The following is a 14,561-nucleotide window of genomic DNA, read 5'->3' on the forward strand; positions in this document are numbered from 1 at the left end:
CCCCCCTCCCTCTCTCTCTCTCTCTGTCTGTCTTATATATATTTAGGCATTATTTTACTTTTCCTCCTGACTCGTGCACATGTATGAAAGTTACTAGGTGTACACTTTCTACTATATTGATCAATGTGCTGAACACAAACATCGACTTAATTTCCGTCGCAAATTTATAGTTTTTGAAATATTTGATGTTTTTTAATCGAGCTACATCACACTGAACCTAATTACAGTAGTCTTTTCCGTACTTTGGACAAATTGGGAGGTTTTCGGGAGAGAGGGGCTGCCCCTGAAGTAAACGATAAATCGGGGGGGGGGGGGGGTGTTACAGCCCCCCGTTTTAACCCACAATTTGATATTTTGCAGTTTGGTTGGAATATTCCTGAAAATAATTTATATGTGTGACAGTTTTAGTGGCTATGATCTGCCGGAAAAAATACTGCAGTTTGATGCCCAAGGAAGTGTATCTGTGTGCGGGAGTGAAAGTAAAAATTTACCAGTATCTATTTGCTTTGTTTTAGTTTCAAATCTGTGTTTAAAGAAAGTTCTATAGACACTTTGTATGGGCTTTACTTATAATACTCTACTGTTGCGGGTACAGTTTGAGGAAATATTCACATGAAGTGTACAAGATTCTCTTCATAACTTTTGAAAATTTGTCTTCAAGTGTTTAATCAAATCTAAGGAAGCTGGGAGTGGGTGTCACTTTTTATATAGGGCTCGGTAAGTTGATATCTGTCATCAAGGTTTTGCATTTTTCTTTTTTCTTTTTTGTTCAGGGAATCCACCGTTCAGACACATTTGAAGAATGTGTACAGCACCCTGTCAATTGGTGTGCTGGCAGCCGCAGCAGGTGCCTACGTTCACACTTTCACAGGTGCAGGAGAGGTGAGTTGCTTTAGAAGCCTTTACAAGGAGAGTCTGTCCCAGTTCTCTTTGTAAAGAAATTGAGTTTTATTAGAATTTATCAGGGGGGAAAAATATAGGTTTGTTGTAACTGTACGATTAGCACTGCTGTCGATTGAAGGTAGAAGTGTGTTACTTTAGACTGCTTCATTCATACTGTTTTTGCTAACAACACTGTTTGATTGCCTGCTGTTCTCACTGTAATATTTTCATATGAAATTCGTGTGGTTAATGTTGATTAGTGCTTCCAATTTTCCATATTTTTACGGAAATCCGTACGTTCTGCCAGTTCAGTACCTGCTCCTCCATCATTATCATTTCCTTCCGTAAAAAAGTGCGACACATAGGACTACTGAAATTCATTAGCAAAGGATCCTTACTCACCTTCGTATTTCCTTGTATAAGTTGATATTTACAGCTATTCTCTCAGCAATAAGTTAATAGGAACCTGCTAGATTGCGCATTTCCTACCAGCGGCCATTATTCTGCTAGGTCCCCATGCATTCATTGCGGGTTGGTCGGCGGAACATTTTTACCTACAGATTAATAAAATTCGGGCTAGCTATTAGCGAACTTTTTGTACCAATTTCCTCCCTTCTGTCATTCATTTATTCTTTCTGTCTATCTTCGGATTGTGTCCGCGGCTGGAAAATGTGTGCATTGATCAAGTAAATTGACTAGTGATTTCAGACAGAGAATCCCTATCAGAAAGCAACTTTTTTTTCAAATTTGTCCATATCTAGAGAACTCAGAAATTGTCAGTGGGGTGATTCTACTGCACGGGATCAAGATAAGGACCGCGGTGAAAGGAATTTTTATGCTAAAACTACTCAAATTAAAAATAAATGGTGTTCCAAGGTTGTGATGTTCGACATTCAAACATGAAAGTGGAGGACAATTGGGGTATATTCAGTCCCTGGACCCTGCCAGGGGCCTGTATGGCCCCCACACCCCCTGCAGAATTTTCCTTACTTTTCAGCTTCAGCTGTTGGAAGCACTGCTGAAAAGTTGATTGTTTGAATGATAAAAAGATCTGATATTTTTTATTTTACTTTCTAAAAAAGTCAAGCCCCTTTACTCACTGCAAGTGAAACCTGTTCAACACTGTGCAGTCTGGTGGCCCTAGAGTTTTATACATATATTTTAAACGTCACAGCTGGCTGTGCACAGTGTTTGTAACTGCATGTATTTTCAGCTTTTTTCCACTTTGGGACCACACCCCGTTTTATGTGCAATGTGCAATAAAGCTGAACAGATGGGGATAGTACATTATCACACGTAGGAGTGAAAGTGAACTCTGTCTGTCTGAACCACAAAAATATTACACAACACAATGTTATGAAATAAATTCCAAATACCATCTTGTAGCATTTCTTGGGGGAGGGGGGGGGGGGTATTTTATTTTTTAAATTTAAAGAAATGTATATTATTTAGTGTTAGAATAATGCATGAACTGCTTTAAAAAGTTGTTAGCTGAAAATTCAACTAAAGTTGCATTGAAAGACCCAAGTTCACTACTATGTTATTTTGATTTATTTCCTTTCTTTTGTGCTTCCACAACAAATTTTTATGAATACTTTATTTGCATGCAACTGCTGTTTCGGGGATTGTTTGATGGGTTTTTTTTCGGAGGGGTTGTTTGTTTTTAATTTTGTTTTGTTTTGGGTTTTTTTTGTTTGTTTGTTGGTTGTTGGTTTGTTTTTGTTTTTTGGTGGGTTTTTTTTTTTTGGGGGGGGGGGGTTCCTGGCCCTCTGTGCTTTGATTGCTATAAAAGAATCAAGCTCAAATGCACATTGCCAGAAAAAAATTGTACAAGACTTTTGAGATTGCCTTTTCATTTAATTCACTTAATTCTAAAATTAAGTTTCAGTTCAGTTTTGTATTGTTTTCTTATGTTTTGGTAGCAGCGAGCTCTTCCAGCTTGTACTTTTGGAAGTGTGGCACTGAGAGCCACAAGTGGGAACAAACTTTACTATTGTAGCAGGATTATAATAAATGCTAGTATGAGACTTTATTGAAATCCCTGCACCTAGGTTTTGGAATCTAAGCTGCTATTCTTTGACAATAAGTAAGGATCCATATAATGATTTTTGCTTAGAAGCTCTAGCTACTTATATGTGTGAAGAAAGTTGATGGCTTAACTACCACTTTTCTCGGCCAATTTTTTTGAAATACAAATTGATCTGGGGAATTTACGAAAAGAATAGAATTTTTATTTTGACAGTTTTACCATTTGCTTTTCACACGCCTTCCTCTCTTTTAGAAATTCAGGGCCAGGAGGAGGCCTTGACCAGAGCTGTGTGCAGTGGGTTTTGGTTGTTTTTTTATTTTTCTTTCCACAGTGGTGTTTGTGAAGCATCAAGAAACATTTCTAAACTAGAGCATACTTGACACAGTAGTAAGGAGCAGAAACTTGTTGGTTTACTTCCCGCGCCCCCCCCCCCTCCCTTTTTTTTTCTCCTCCTTATACTTGACCTCTGTTTGATTGCTTTCTTCAGTGGCACTTCTTGACTATGCTTGCCTCTCTGGGTCTGATGGGTTGGCTTGCATCCACCAGACATGCCAAAGAAGAGGTCAGCAAGAGATTGGCCATCTTTGTAGGGTTCGCCTTGTGTAGTGGTGAGTGACAGTTGCCTGATTTTAGAATTACATGTGTACAACCATTTTTAACCATTTACAGGGCATACTATATAAATATAATAGAAGATTTTACCCCAACCATTTTCAACAAAGAGCCAAAAGGGCACGAGTACAACGATTTGACAGTCTACATGGCATATATAGCAGATTATACCACAATCATTTTCTACAAAGCGTTGAAAGGACATGGTCCCAAAGTATTTGGATTGACCATGATGGCAAGCCAACTTTGTTCCAAGTGGCATGATGCCTCTTGCTGTCGAGTTGCTCAGTCACCTATGAGATATGTGTTGAGCCTGTATGAAATGGAAACCCCTTTGGTGTTGAGACAAATTAAATGTTCACTCCGTTTTGAAAATCCAATCTCCATCTAAATCAGAAACTACTGTAGTGTAAAGATTGTCCCCTGTTGAATGCTCTGCTCTCCGGTGATTGAAGGAGTCAATGGCTGAAAGAGGTAGTTCTTGCTACTGGCTGAAAATTGGATGGTTTCATACTGTGGTATAGAAGTGTGATTCTGTCTGTCTGTTATGAATAATATTCAAACGTCTCTTTAGGCAGGTTACGGTGTATGGCTTGCAACCTTTACAGCTGTTTCTTATTTTGTTTCAGTTGTGATATAGTGTGTTAGAACTCTGCAGCATTCTTGTAGTGACTGTCTTGTAGATAGATTTTGAGAATAGAAAAATATATTTTAGGATCTGGAGAACAGGTACACCCATGGTTGAAACAATGGGGCTAATGAAAATTTTGTGCCAGGACGTAATAGTAAGTTCTTTGGTTTCACTATTTTAATCCTTTTCTCTTCACAGGTATCTCTTTGGGTCCTCTTTTGCAAATGGTGGTCAGCCTTGAGCCAACGTGAGTGTTTTGATTTTCTTTAATAATGATGGAAATCAGTTGAAAGTTGAAACACCTTGATTTAATTAGCTTGAGATTGGTTTTCTTTTGGTTTTATGAGAGAGCAGGGACAAATCTAGATATTTAATCTCATTCATTTACAGGATGGAAGTCCCTCTACATGTAAATAGCTAGGCTCAGTGGATTTTGAATTAACAATATAATTTTTTTCTTTTTGCGTAGAAGGCAATGCATTTGTCTATTGATTGTCAACTCACTCCTTTTCTTTCATTGTTTTCAGCATTGTCACCACTGCGCTTGCAGGCACTGCAGTAATTTTCATCAGCTTCACAATGGCAGCTCTGCTCAGTCGCAACAGAATGTTCCTGTATATGGGAGGTAAGGACCTGGGACAGTTGTTTGTCTCAAAAGGACATTTATTGTCATTTTGTATTCTTTTGTGGTTTGAATTAAGTTAGGAGTTGTTGTTTGTAAATGTTCTACTTCTTTATGGTATTTGTTTATTAAATCTTGCCCTTTCATCTATGTCTGTGTGTAAAGTTATGAGTTACTAGAATTTCCATTTTGAAACCTCTTTTTAATAGAATGAAGATGTTTCCAGTTTGTTTAACCAGATGAGAATGTTCAATAAATATTTCCAGCGAGTGAAATTAAGTTTATATCTTTTCTAATGCTGTTTTATTGTGCATTACAGCTTGTGCACTGTTACTCTGAAAGAACAATTTCTTCATCTTTGACAATTAGAACATATCTTAACTCACTTGCGACTGGGCCCTTTCACCAGTCACAAGCGTTGAAGACTGGTGTTTTTGGGGTATTTCGATAAATCACCACAACTCTCAGAATTACCCTATTGTAATCATTTTTTGACACAGTAAAGTAACATTCAAGCTTAATCTAATGCAAAAAACTAAAGTTGTCTAAGTCTAATACTTTAATTTGTATGATTTTTTAAAAATTGGCATGAATTTGATTTTCCGAAAAATTTCCAGAGACGTGACAAGTAGAATGAAATTCACTGCAACAACAAAAATAAAAGTTCAAAGTGTTCTGGTTTGATTTGTATACATGTGCGAGTGTTTGGTGAAAATATAAAAGCTGGTCTGTGCATTGATTCAGACCAATACACTGAATTACATGAGACAGATGTACGGCACGTCGTTGTGATTTCGTTGCGCGAAAAACAACACCGGTACTAGTGCTAGATCTAGCCCTAGAACTACGACTCGGGCCGTGTTCAGGTACATATCCAGGATCCTAACTATTAGACACATCATATTCTCAGACACTAGAACTAGTAAAACGCACAGAAGTATAGAAAACGGCGAAATTGTGTGATTCTTGTTCATGCGACTTCTTCGACCGTTACTACGACGCGACTGTCGGATTACTATCAGCTGTATAGAAAAAAACAAAGCGCGAGTTCCGGTCTGTTCAACCCCAGTTGGGGTCACTGTCCTTCACCTTCAATAACTTAAAAACTACCGGCCCCAGAGATACGAAACGAAGTCTAAGTAGCTCAGGCTTGGCCAAACAAGGGTACAAGGCGGGTCTCGCGATCCGTGCGTGATTTGTAGAGCGGAAAAAAAATTCCAAAGTTGGTCACGCAGGGCTTGTGAGACCCGTCGCGAGCGTCACGGCGGGGGTCACGCAACTGTTGTGTGACCCGTCTGAAGTGAGTTAAAGTGTAAAAAAGTTTTCAAATTTCACTTTTATATTAGGAGGTTCTTTTCCTAGTCACAAGATGTTGCCTTCTATGTGTTGGAATACATAATCTTTAACATACAGATACTGATTTTGTTTCACAAATTCTTTGGTTGTCTGCAATGTTTTAAACATTCTTTGTCTTTCACTCCTCAGGTTTTCTCATGTCTGCTTTGATGTGGCTTTCCATTGCCATATTCCTGAACATTTTCCTTGGATCCAAGCTCATCTTTGATGTATGTTTGTGATTTGATTTATTTACAGCAGAGAATTCCCTCAATTACATTCTAGCTTAAAAATGGAAGCAATAGTATTGAAGCTGTTCTAAGACAAGGTGAAATGTTTTTTCTGTGTGATCACATGAGCTCAATGGCTTCTTTAATAAATATTAGAATTTAATACTCATTGCACCATATTTACGGAATAATTTTTTTGTGTGCCAGTTTGAAAAGACTCTTAGGCTCTCTACGTTTGCAGTGTATCAATTAATAATGCTTTTCAGAACTTGGACATCGCTAATATGAATAACTTGAAAGCAGAAGGGGACGATTGCCTGAACAGGCAAGGGTTGATTTGACTTGTCATTCATCAATTTGTATGTGTATCTCTTGCCTTCCAGGTGTACATCTACGGAGTGCTTTTCATCTTCTCTGCCTTTGTCTTGTACGACACTCAGCTCATTGTGGAGAAGAGGCGCATGGGCGATGACGACTTCATCTGGTGAGTTGCTGGAACTTGTGCGCTCAAAAGTACTCTTTGCCGGTGTTGCAAGCAATCTACTTTAATAAGTTCATTCATGCTTTTTTAAACTAGAGACAAAAAAATAATTTTTTGTTGAGTTTTTTGTATCAGGGATAATGAAGTGCAAGAAAATTGTACGTCTTGACAATAGGATTAAACTGTATTATGGTGTTGTTGGAAGGTGTATTTTGATACAGCTTTGGGAGGTTGTAAAAATCGAAAAAAAAATTTAATTTTGACTTTGGTGGTTTGATTGTGACAGCAATGACTTTGGCCTTTTTATGTATACTTTACATCACCTACTTACTTATCCGTAGTTTTGTCAAATACAGTGGAATCTGAAGATCACTGGATTTTCTCTGGTTTAGAGAGGTTGCTCGAAAAGAAGAAAAATAACATTGGGGATTTTCTTTTAGTTTGGTTACCGCTGTTGCTAGATGAATCATGTCAGGTATAAGCAGACGTCACTGTTTTTCCGTTTTCATGATTTTAAAATTTGCAACGCATTAAACGTATTTGCATATATTCCTATGTGCATCCATTGCTGTATGCATCTGTTGTGCATTTAAGGATGTGAACAATTTAAAAGATGAATAGCAGACTTTTAATCATTAAGTTGACTGTTTACTGGTCTATAAAATTTATGTCTATGAACATTTCTGTGTGTTCATGCATTTCCACATCATAATGAATAGAGTAGAATCGGACATATTTGCAAAACTTTATTATTGTACTGTGTTTCAGGCACTCTGTGGATCTTTTCTTGGATGCTGTGAACATCTTCAGAGCTCTGCTGATTATCTTGAGCAAAAAAGTGAGTGTGTTTTTTAACTTTTTTTTTTTTTTTTAATGGATGTGGATTCCTCATATTCATTTGTCGTTGTAAATTGGCTTGAGGGTGTGGTTTTTGTTGGAAGTGTGGTTGTTACAGATTGTGAAGGTGACTAAGTATCTCTCTGACCAACATCATGTCCACGATAAGCTTCATGCAGTCCCAGTCTATCGCCAAAGCCCATAAACTCAATCTTGAGTAAAGCAGCTCATTTTGAGTACCAGTATCTTTTTGTGCTGAGGAAGCTACGAAATTGCCCTAACAGTCAAGTTGACTCAACATTTTTTTTGTCCAGTTTTCATGAAGAAGGCAATCATTCCTCTCTTTAATAAAAATGCTTACCCATTTATAATCTGATGTCAGTACAAATGTTTCACTTTATTGGGGGTTGTATGTTGGTGTCATTTTCTGTTGCTTGCGTCTCATTCTGACTATTCATGCAACAAACAGTTCCACTGTGTCTAGTGGTCTGGCTGTCGAGTTTGTGACCAAAAGGTCATTGGTAAGAACCTTGTCAGGTGCTCAAAGTTGTGTCGTTTGGAAAGAGACTGCACACAAAATTTTCCTAGCTACACCCAGGTGGAAATGGGTACCTGGCTATAGATTACGAAAGATCTTGTCATCAGTTTGTTCATGTTAGGCCATTTAATTCTTTCACTGTATGCTACTCGTTAAGCCAAGAATGTTTTTGGGTGTTATAGGGTCTGTTGGGGTAATAGTAGTGGTAAAGTGCGTAGGGTATGGTTGCATGCTGCCATGCTATATAAATGCAATTATTATTAGTGAGGCAGTGTTGTAAAATCAGGCGCTCGCCAAAATATTAAAATTGAAGAAACTGGCATCTTTCTGACGGGTTGTCAGTTTTTATCATTTTTTTGGTTTTTTGGCTCGATACCTTTTATATCCTTTTAAGAACACATTTCTGTTTTCACTTTACATTAAAAAACAAAAATAAAGGCACCAAAAGTGTAAATGTTCAGTTTCCATGTACCCTCCAGCTATCGAAGTATCCAAACATTGACAGCCATTTTCTCGCTAATTTTACCTCTAAAACTAGGTGACCCCACCTCCTTCAATGGCAAGTGTCTCGACTTGTAATCAAGAGAGATGGGTATTTTTTCATCAAATGCAAGACAAATGAACAAGCTTTAAGATGATACCAATATTTATTAATAACCCCATATGCCAAAAAATTGACGTGCGCCCGGTTCCACCTCGTTGCGACACATTAGTTTTATTATTCTTTCTCGAGTGGGGTTAGTCTTTTGTAACACACTTAGCATCGAAGCATCAAGTTGAAATGCATAAGATGAAATACCATTGGTCAGGCCTTGTCATAGTTTCATGTTGTATTGTATGCGTCAACATGATGACACATGGCAAGTGGAGAGAGGCATTGTGAACATTTTTGCTTGCTCATCAGATATGTACACGGTCATTTTAGTAATTACGTATAAAACTGATTCATCCCAAAGGTTTATTTTGAGTTCAACTGTCTGCTTGCAAAGTTTTCAATCTATTTTAGTGAAATACATTACACGGTCAAAACAGTTTGTAGTTAGTGTAATCTCAGCGAATGCAGAGAATTTTCCAGAAATATTTTCCCAGTCACGAAATAACTGCTTCTAGAGGCTTAACCTGATCTGTTGTGAAATTTTATTATCTTTCTCATTATGCTTATCTGTGTCAGCTGTCTGTGTACTGTAGTGCTACTAGCTTATGTCGTTGATGGTTGACACATGCTTTGGTGTGGTTTGCTCCTTCTCTCCTATGAAATCTCTGTCGTCCTTATCTCTCCTCCTTTTTATGTTTGTTACTCTCTTGTAATACCTCTAATCTTCAGCACTTATGTATGTGTTCCTATTGTGTTGCAACTTCCCTTAAAAAAAACCCAGAGTTGTGACATCTGTTCCATGTTGATTACACATTAGTTGAAAGTCTTTTGTCTCTGTTCTTATGGTTATTACATTTGAGGAGTCCACGGGGGAAAATAGGCAAAGGCACAAACTAGAAATTGTGAGGGTTTCAATTTTAAAAGATTGTGAGCTCATAACTTCATATTTATTTGACTGGTGGTTTATTGTTATGTTTGTTGAATGGGAAATCTAACTACAATAATCAACCAACAGTTAACAGAAATACAGTTGAGTCAACATGCGTTCAAAATTGATACCCTCATGATTTGCAGTTTGTGACTATTCCTGTTTTTCCTGTTGACTCCTCTTTTATTATTATACTATTTACTATTTTGGTGGGGGGGGGGGGGGGGGGGCATTTGGTTTTTATTTGAATACCCATTTGGTTTTTATTTCTCTGCCCACGCATATTGAAACCCTTGCTTTGAATATTCCATTCTCACGCTCACACATATTTATCATGGTTTATGGTCTCAGTAGCTACTTTTGCTCTCAGGTTACTAATGTGAATATGCCGGTCCCTGGTTTTTAGTTACAAGTTACTGTTCATATTATGTTTTAAAGAAATATATATCATTTTTGTATGACTAACCATGTATTGCTGAAAATCCTGTGTTAAGTATTCTTTTCACTCGTTATAGTAATAGTGTCACCAAATGCAATTGTGAGTGGGAACAACTTGATTTCAGACAAAAGAAGTGTCTAACTTCTTTTTGCCACATACACAGTAAAACTGGGACATCAATATATATGTATATTTTGGGTAATGATTTGTTGCATGTACAATTCTGAATATTTCCTTCAATATGATAGATAAGTACTATCTTTTCTCCAGACTCCTATTTCATCTCTTTATTCAAGAATGAGTGTTTATAGGTCTGTTGGATAAAGATGTTGAGTCAGGACATTTCATCTGGTGAAGTTACTGACCATGTGAATTCAGCACTGTGTTCTATTTCTATTTTCAAGAGATCAGGTTCTTCCTCCAGTGGCAATTAATTTCGTGACACTTTGTCACGAGGCCACAAATACCTTTGCTAATTCACACATAGGTTTGGGGAAAAAGTTGTATTAAGCAACAACCCAGATCCTGTATGTGTATCCTTTTATCTTTTCTACTAAAAATAAAGGCTGAGTCACCTGCCTAAGAATTGTGTTATCTTTGCCCAAATATTTTGTTGCTTTATCATGGCAGGATGTTATCTTTGTTACATTTGTGGCACGACGTGGTGGAATCAGGCTCTCGTCAATATTTGGGCATGTAGAGTTATTGGTATCGTCTTAAAGCTTGTTTACTTGTCTTTATTTGGATGAAAAAAATATCCATTTATCTTGAATACAAGTCGAGATATTTGCAAATGAAGGAGGTTGGGGTCACCTGGTTTCAGAGATAAAATTAGTGACAAAAAGGCTGCCAAAAGTTAGTTATTTCCTTAGCATAAGAGTCCGTGGTAACTGAAAATTAACATTCTTTGTGCCTTCAATCCACGTTTTTCAGTCAAATCCACACAGAAATGAGTTCTTTAACAGGCATGAAATGTGTTGAGCCAAAAACCAAAAAATCGATAAAATTTCTCAAATCTGCGGAAAAATACCAGTTTCTTCACTTTGATTATTTTGAGGAGAGCCTGATTCCACCATGCTGCCTCACATACTTGTGTTACACTTTATCTGCTGTGTGATTCCTGCTTGTCTATTAGTATTATATGTGCTTGTCCTCTTTTTCTTTTTGCCTCTTCTTTAGGTGGTTTTACTTTTCTCAACACATATTTGTATTTTTTGTGGATTGTTGGAGGATGCTACTGGTAAAGTCCAACTTCTATTCTGTCTATCTGATGTTTCTGTTCGCCTGTCTTGGTCTTTCCCTGCGCTGAATGAATGATATTGTGTAGATGTGCTTCTTTTTACGTAAATAATTTACCATTATTGTGATGTTGGGCTCTTTCTTAAAAGTTTCTTATACTGTGTATTTTCAGGAAGACAACAAGAAGAGAAGGAGAGATTGAACGGCTACTCTGTGAAGGGGAGAGGAGTTTGTCAAGCTCATCATTCTTCTCCTTTTTTGGCATGTGCCGTGCACATTTAGAAGAGATGTGAGAAGGGACCCCCTCCCACCCCATGTTCTTCACCTGATAGCTGTCATCATCGTCGGTTTTGTTGTCAGCAGCACTTTGTTGTGCCTGTTCACTCGTTGTTCTCGTCTTGGTGTCTTTGTCCTTTCTTTTTTAATCGACTCATACTGCACTCAACTCTGTCCCACGTAGAGCTCGTCTTTTTCTCTCCTCCTGTGTTTTCATGAACTACATCCCCTCCGAACAGTGGTTTGAGTTTGTACCAGGATAGTTTCTGCGCACACTGCTTTGCATCTTCTCGGTTTAAGATATTCTCATCACTTGTACGAGTTTGACAGGGTACACTTTTTGTTACTAGAAGAGGAGCAAAAACTGCCCAGTCGGTAGAACATCAGTCAAATTACTTGAACGATCCCGAGTTTTTACCCCTTTTGCAAAATGTAACTAGGATATTATGGTGATTTTGTTTTGTTTACATATTGGCCATATTGTGAAGAAAAGGGATGGAACATCAGAGTTGTATTTTGTCGTCAAAAACGTGGCAGTTTGAATAAGCTCAGAAAAAGAGAAAAACGCTGGAAAAAAAAATTGATCTACACATGAAACGTGATATCCAGTAGTAATGATTTATAGGAAAAGTTTTGTTCTCTTGTTTTGTTGATAACGGTTGTGTACATATTTGTGTCATTGCTTTGTCAATTTACTACCTAACTTCAGTTGTGCTTTATTAAAAAGATATGTATTATGTATGATCTTTTCTATATCCTTTGTGGTGATGATGATAATCGTAGAATTTTTTTTCACGTCAGATTTTATTTTCTAATCAAGATGATTCAGGAAGTGAGCAGAGGAAACATTATTTATTCTAAGGGGTGTTTGGAACAAAATATTCTTTTGTTCGCCACTTTGCTTTCTCAGTTTCTTCAAACCATTTTACTTATACTGGAGTCATATCTGTTGCCTTTTCTCCGTTAAGGTCAGACCATACAGGTATGGGGACTTTTGTTGTTTCCGGACCTATAGTACTTTTGGCATTATGGCAGAAAATCCATGTACGGTACATGTCAAAGGCCTTCTACAAACGGTAGTTCTTTACTTTTGTATATATTAAGGCTGGCTTAATTAAACTAGCAGTCTTTGCATTCTGTGTTTATGCACATGCTTATAAATATATATGTGTTACCAGGGTCCCAGAATCAATTTCTGTTGTGTATTAATTTGGCTTAAGAATTAATATTAAATGCAAGTTAAAAAAGAACAGAACCTTCTTTGAGATTGGAAGCACATCTGATCTTCACACTGTGTTAGAAAACTTGAATATTCATCAGTGGCATAGGACCCAGTATTTGTATGTTTGTGTTGAGACAAGAAGAATCAAGATTTGGTTTAAATAATATTCTATATCATGGAAAGATAGGACTAGGATATATTTTTTATATCTTTTTTATTTTTCAAGATATGAGCATGTCTGATGTTAATTATAACCAAGGAAAGACTTTGTGTCCCAAGTAGTGTATTTGGTTGGGTTTGTTTTTTTCAAGAAGAGCAAATGAATTTTGATAATGCTGGTTTCTGATGAACTCATATTCTGCCTAGTTTTCCTGTGACATCTGTTTGGGTGAAAATTTGGACTTTGGAAGAAAAAAAAAGCAATGTTCACTGTCAACTGATCAAAGATTTCAGATGAGCCTAAAAGTTATGTAAGGAGTGCTGTTCCATTACACTCTTTTCTTTAAAAAATGTGGACTTTTTAAAATGACTTCGCTTTTAGCTTTGCTTTTGTAGGAAAAAGATATATTTCTAGACAATTATTAAGGTGATTTATTAGTTTCTTGTATGCAGCAGACTATTTTTAAATCTATTTATGTATTATGTGTCCTCAAGTCAATTATAATATGACTGACTTGACATTGTGTTTATGATAAAGTTGCTTTTTTTTCGTTATCAATATCAGTATCAGTATTTAGCCTTCTGAAGAGACAGCCAGAAAGTTTCGAAAATATGTTAGCATAATACACAATTTGTGAAGTTGAGCTCTATTTGAATCAATTGAAACAGCTTCGGTGAAATTTTGAAAGTACGTCACTTGCCTCTGATAGTCATGAAAACTTTCATGACTAAGATGGCTTAAGATTTTGTCAAGGCACTCTACCAGTACAATTAGATTTTTTGCTAACGATTTTTTCTCACTGTGGTTAAGGTATTCGGATTTGAAGATAATATCATCAAGGTTCTTCAGGTCACGCTGGGTTTTTTTTTTTTTCCTTATATGTTACCTACTTTTTAAATAGAACATGGTGTTATTCAAGATAAAGCATAACTTTTAACTCTGTATTGTAGACTTTTTTTCTCTCATACTTTTGTCTTTGAACAAAAGTTTCCTTTATAAATTCGTCTTTTCTTTTGTTTCTTAAAGAGGCGTCTTTTGATTGTTACTAACTTTATCCTCTTTCTCAAGACCTTTTCTTCCCCAATGATGAATTCACTCCCAATCACGAATTCAGTGAAACATTTACCCAGAAAAGGAGGGCTTGTGCAAGTATTGAAATAAGAATGTGACTCAAAACTATCCAAAAGTTCTGACTCACAATTTAGATATCTTTTTTGCAGAATAAAGAAGTGTCACTTTCAACTGTGTTCTTGCTTAGTTTTGTTTAAGAAAAACTGAGCCTGATTAATAAAAGTATGTGGATAGTGCCTGCGTCTGAGATTATTTTAGGGCTCTTGTGGCCTAGAGGTTTAGGTGTACGCTTCTCATTCAAGGGTCCTGAGTTCGAATCCGAGTAGTAACGGCAAAATTTTCTTCTCTTAAATTGCCTCCTTTCTCCTCCTTTCCTGCTCTCTAGCAATGTTCTGTCGTCTGCTTTCGTCTCCACTTTCTCCCCATCACCCCGT

The 14,561-nt window shown here is 37.0% G+C and overlaps 1 protein-coding gene across 1 annotated transcript in view; it reads left to right on the plus strand.

Annotated features, from left to right (window-relative positions):
- LOC101857146 (probable Bax inhibitor 1) overlaps nucleotides 1–14,298 on the plus strand; it is a 22,164-nt gene extending 7,866 nt beyond the window's left edge. The window contains exons 2-9 of the mRNA XM_005108868.2: nucleotides 774–882; nucleotides 3,399–3,519; nucleotides 4,353–4,401; nucleotides 4,682–4,779; nucleotides 6,262–6,341; nucleotides 6,725–6,825; nucleotides 7,591–7,660; nucleotides 11,571–14,298. Of these exons, the coding sequence (XP_005108925.1) occupies nucleotides 774–882; nucleotides 3,399–3,519; nucleotides 4,353–4,401; nucleotides 4,682–4,779; nucleotides 6,262–6,341; nucleotides 6,725–6,825; nucleotides 7,591–7,660; nucleotides 11,571–11,600 (658 nt within the window). The 3' untranslated portion in view covers nucleotides 11,601–14,298. The remainder of the gene's footprint in view (nucleotides 1–773; nucleotides 883–3,398; nucleotides 3,520–4,352; nucleotides 4,402–4,681; nucleotides 4,780–6,261; nucleotides 6,342–6,724; nucleotides 6,826–7,590; nucleotides 7,661–11,570) is intronic.
- Nucleotides 14,299–14,561: the final 263 nt, after the last annotated feature.

The sequence above is a fragment of the Aplysia californica genome, unplaced genomic scaffold (assembly GCF_000002075.1).
Source record: "Aplysia californica isolate F4 #8 unplaced genomic scaffold, AplCal3.0 scaffold00729, whole genome shotgun sequence".
NCBI classification, from domain to species: domain Eukaryota; kingdom Metazoa; phylum Mollusca; class Gastropoda; order Aplysiida; family Aplysiidae; genus Aplysia; species Aplysia californica.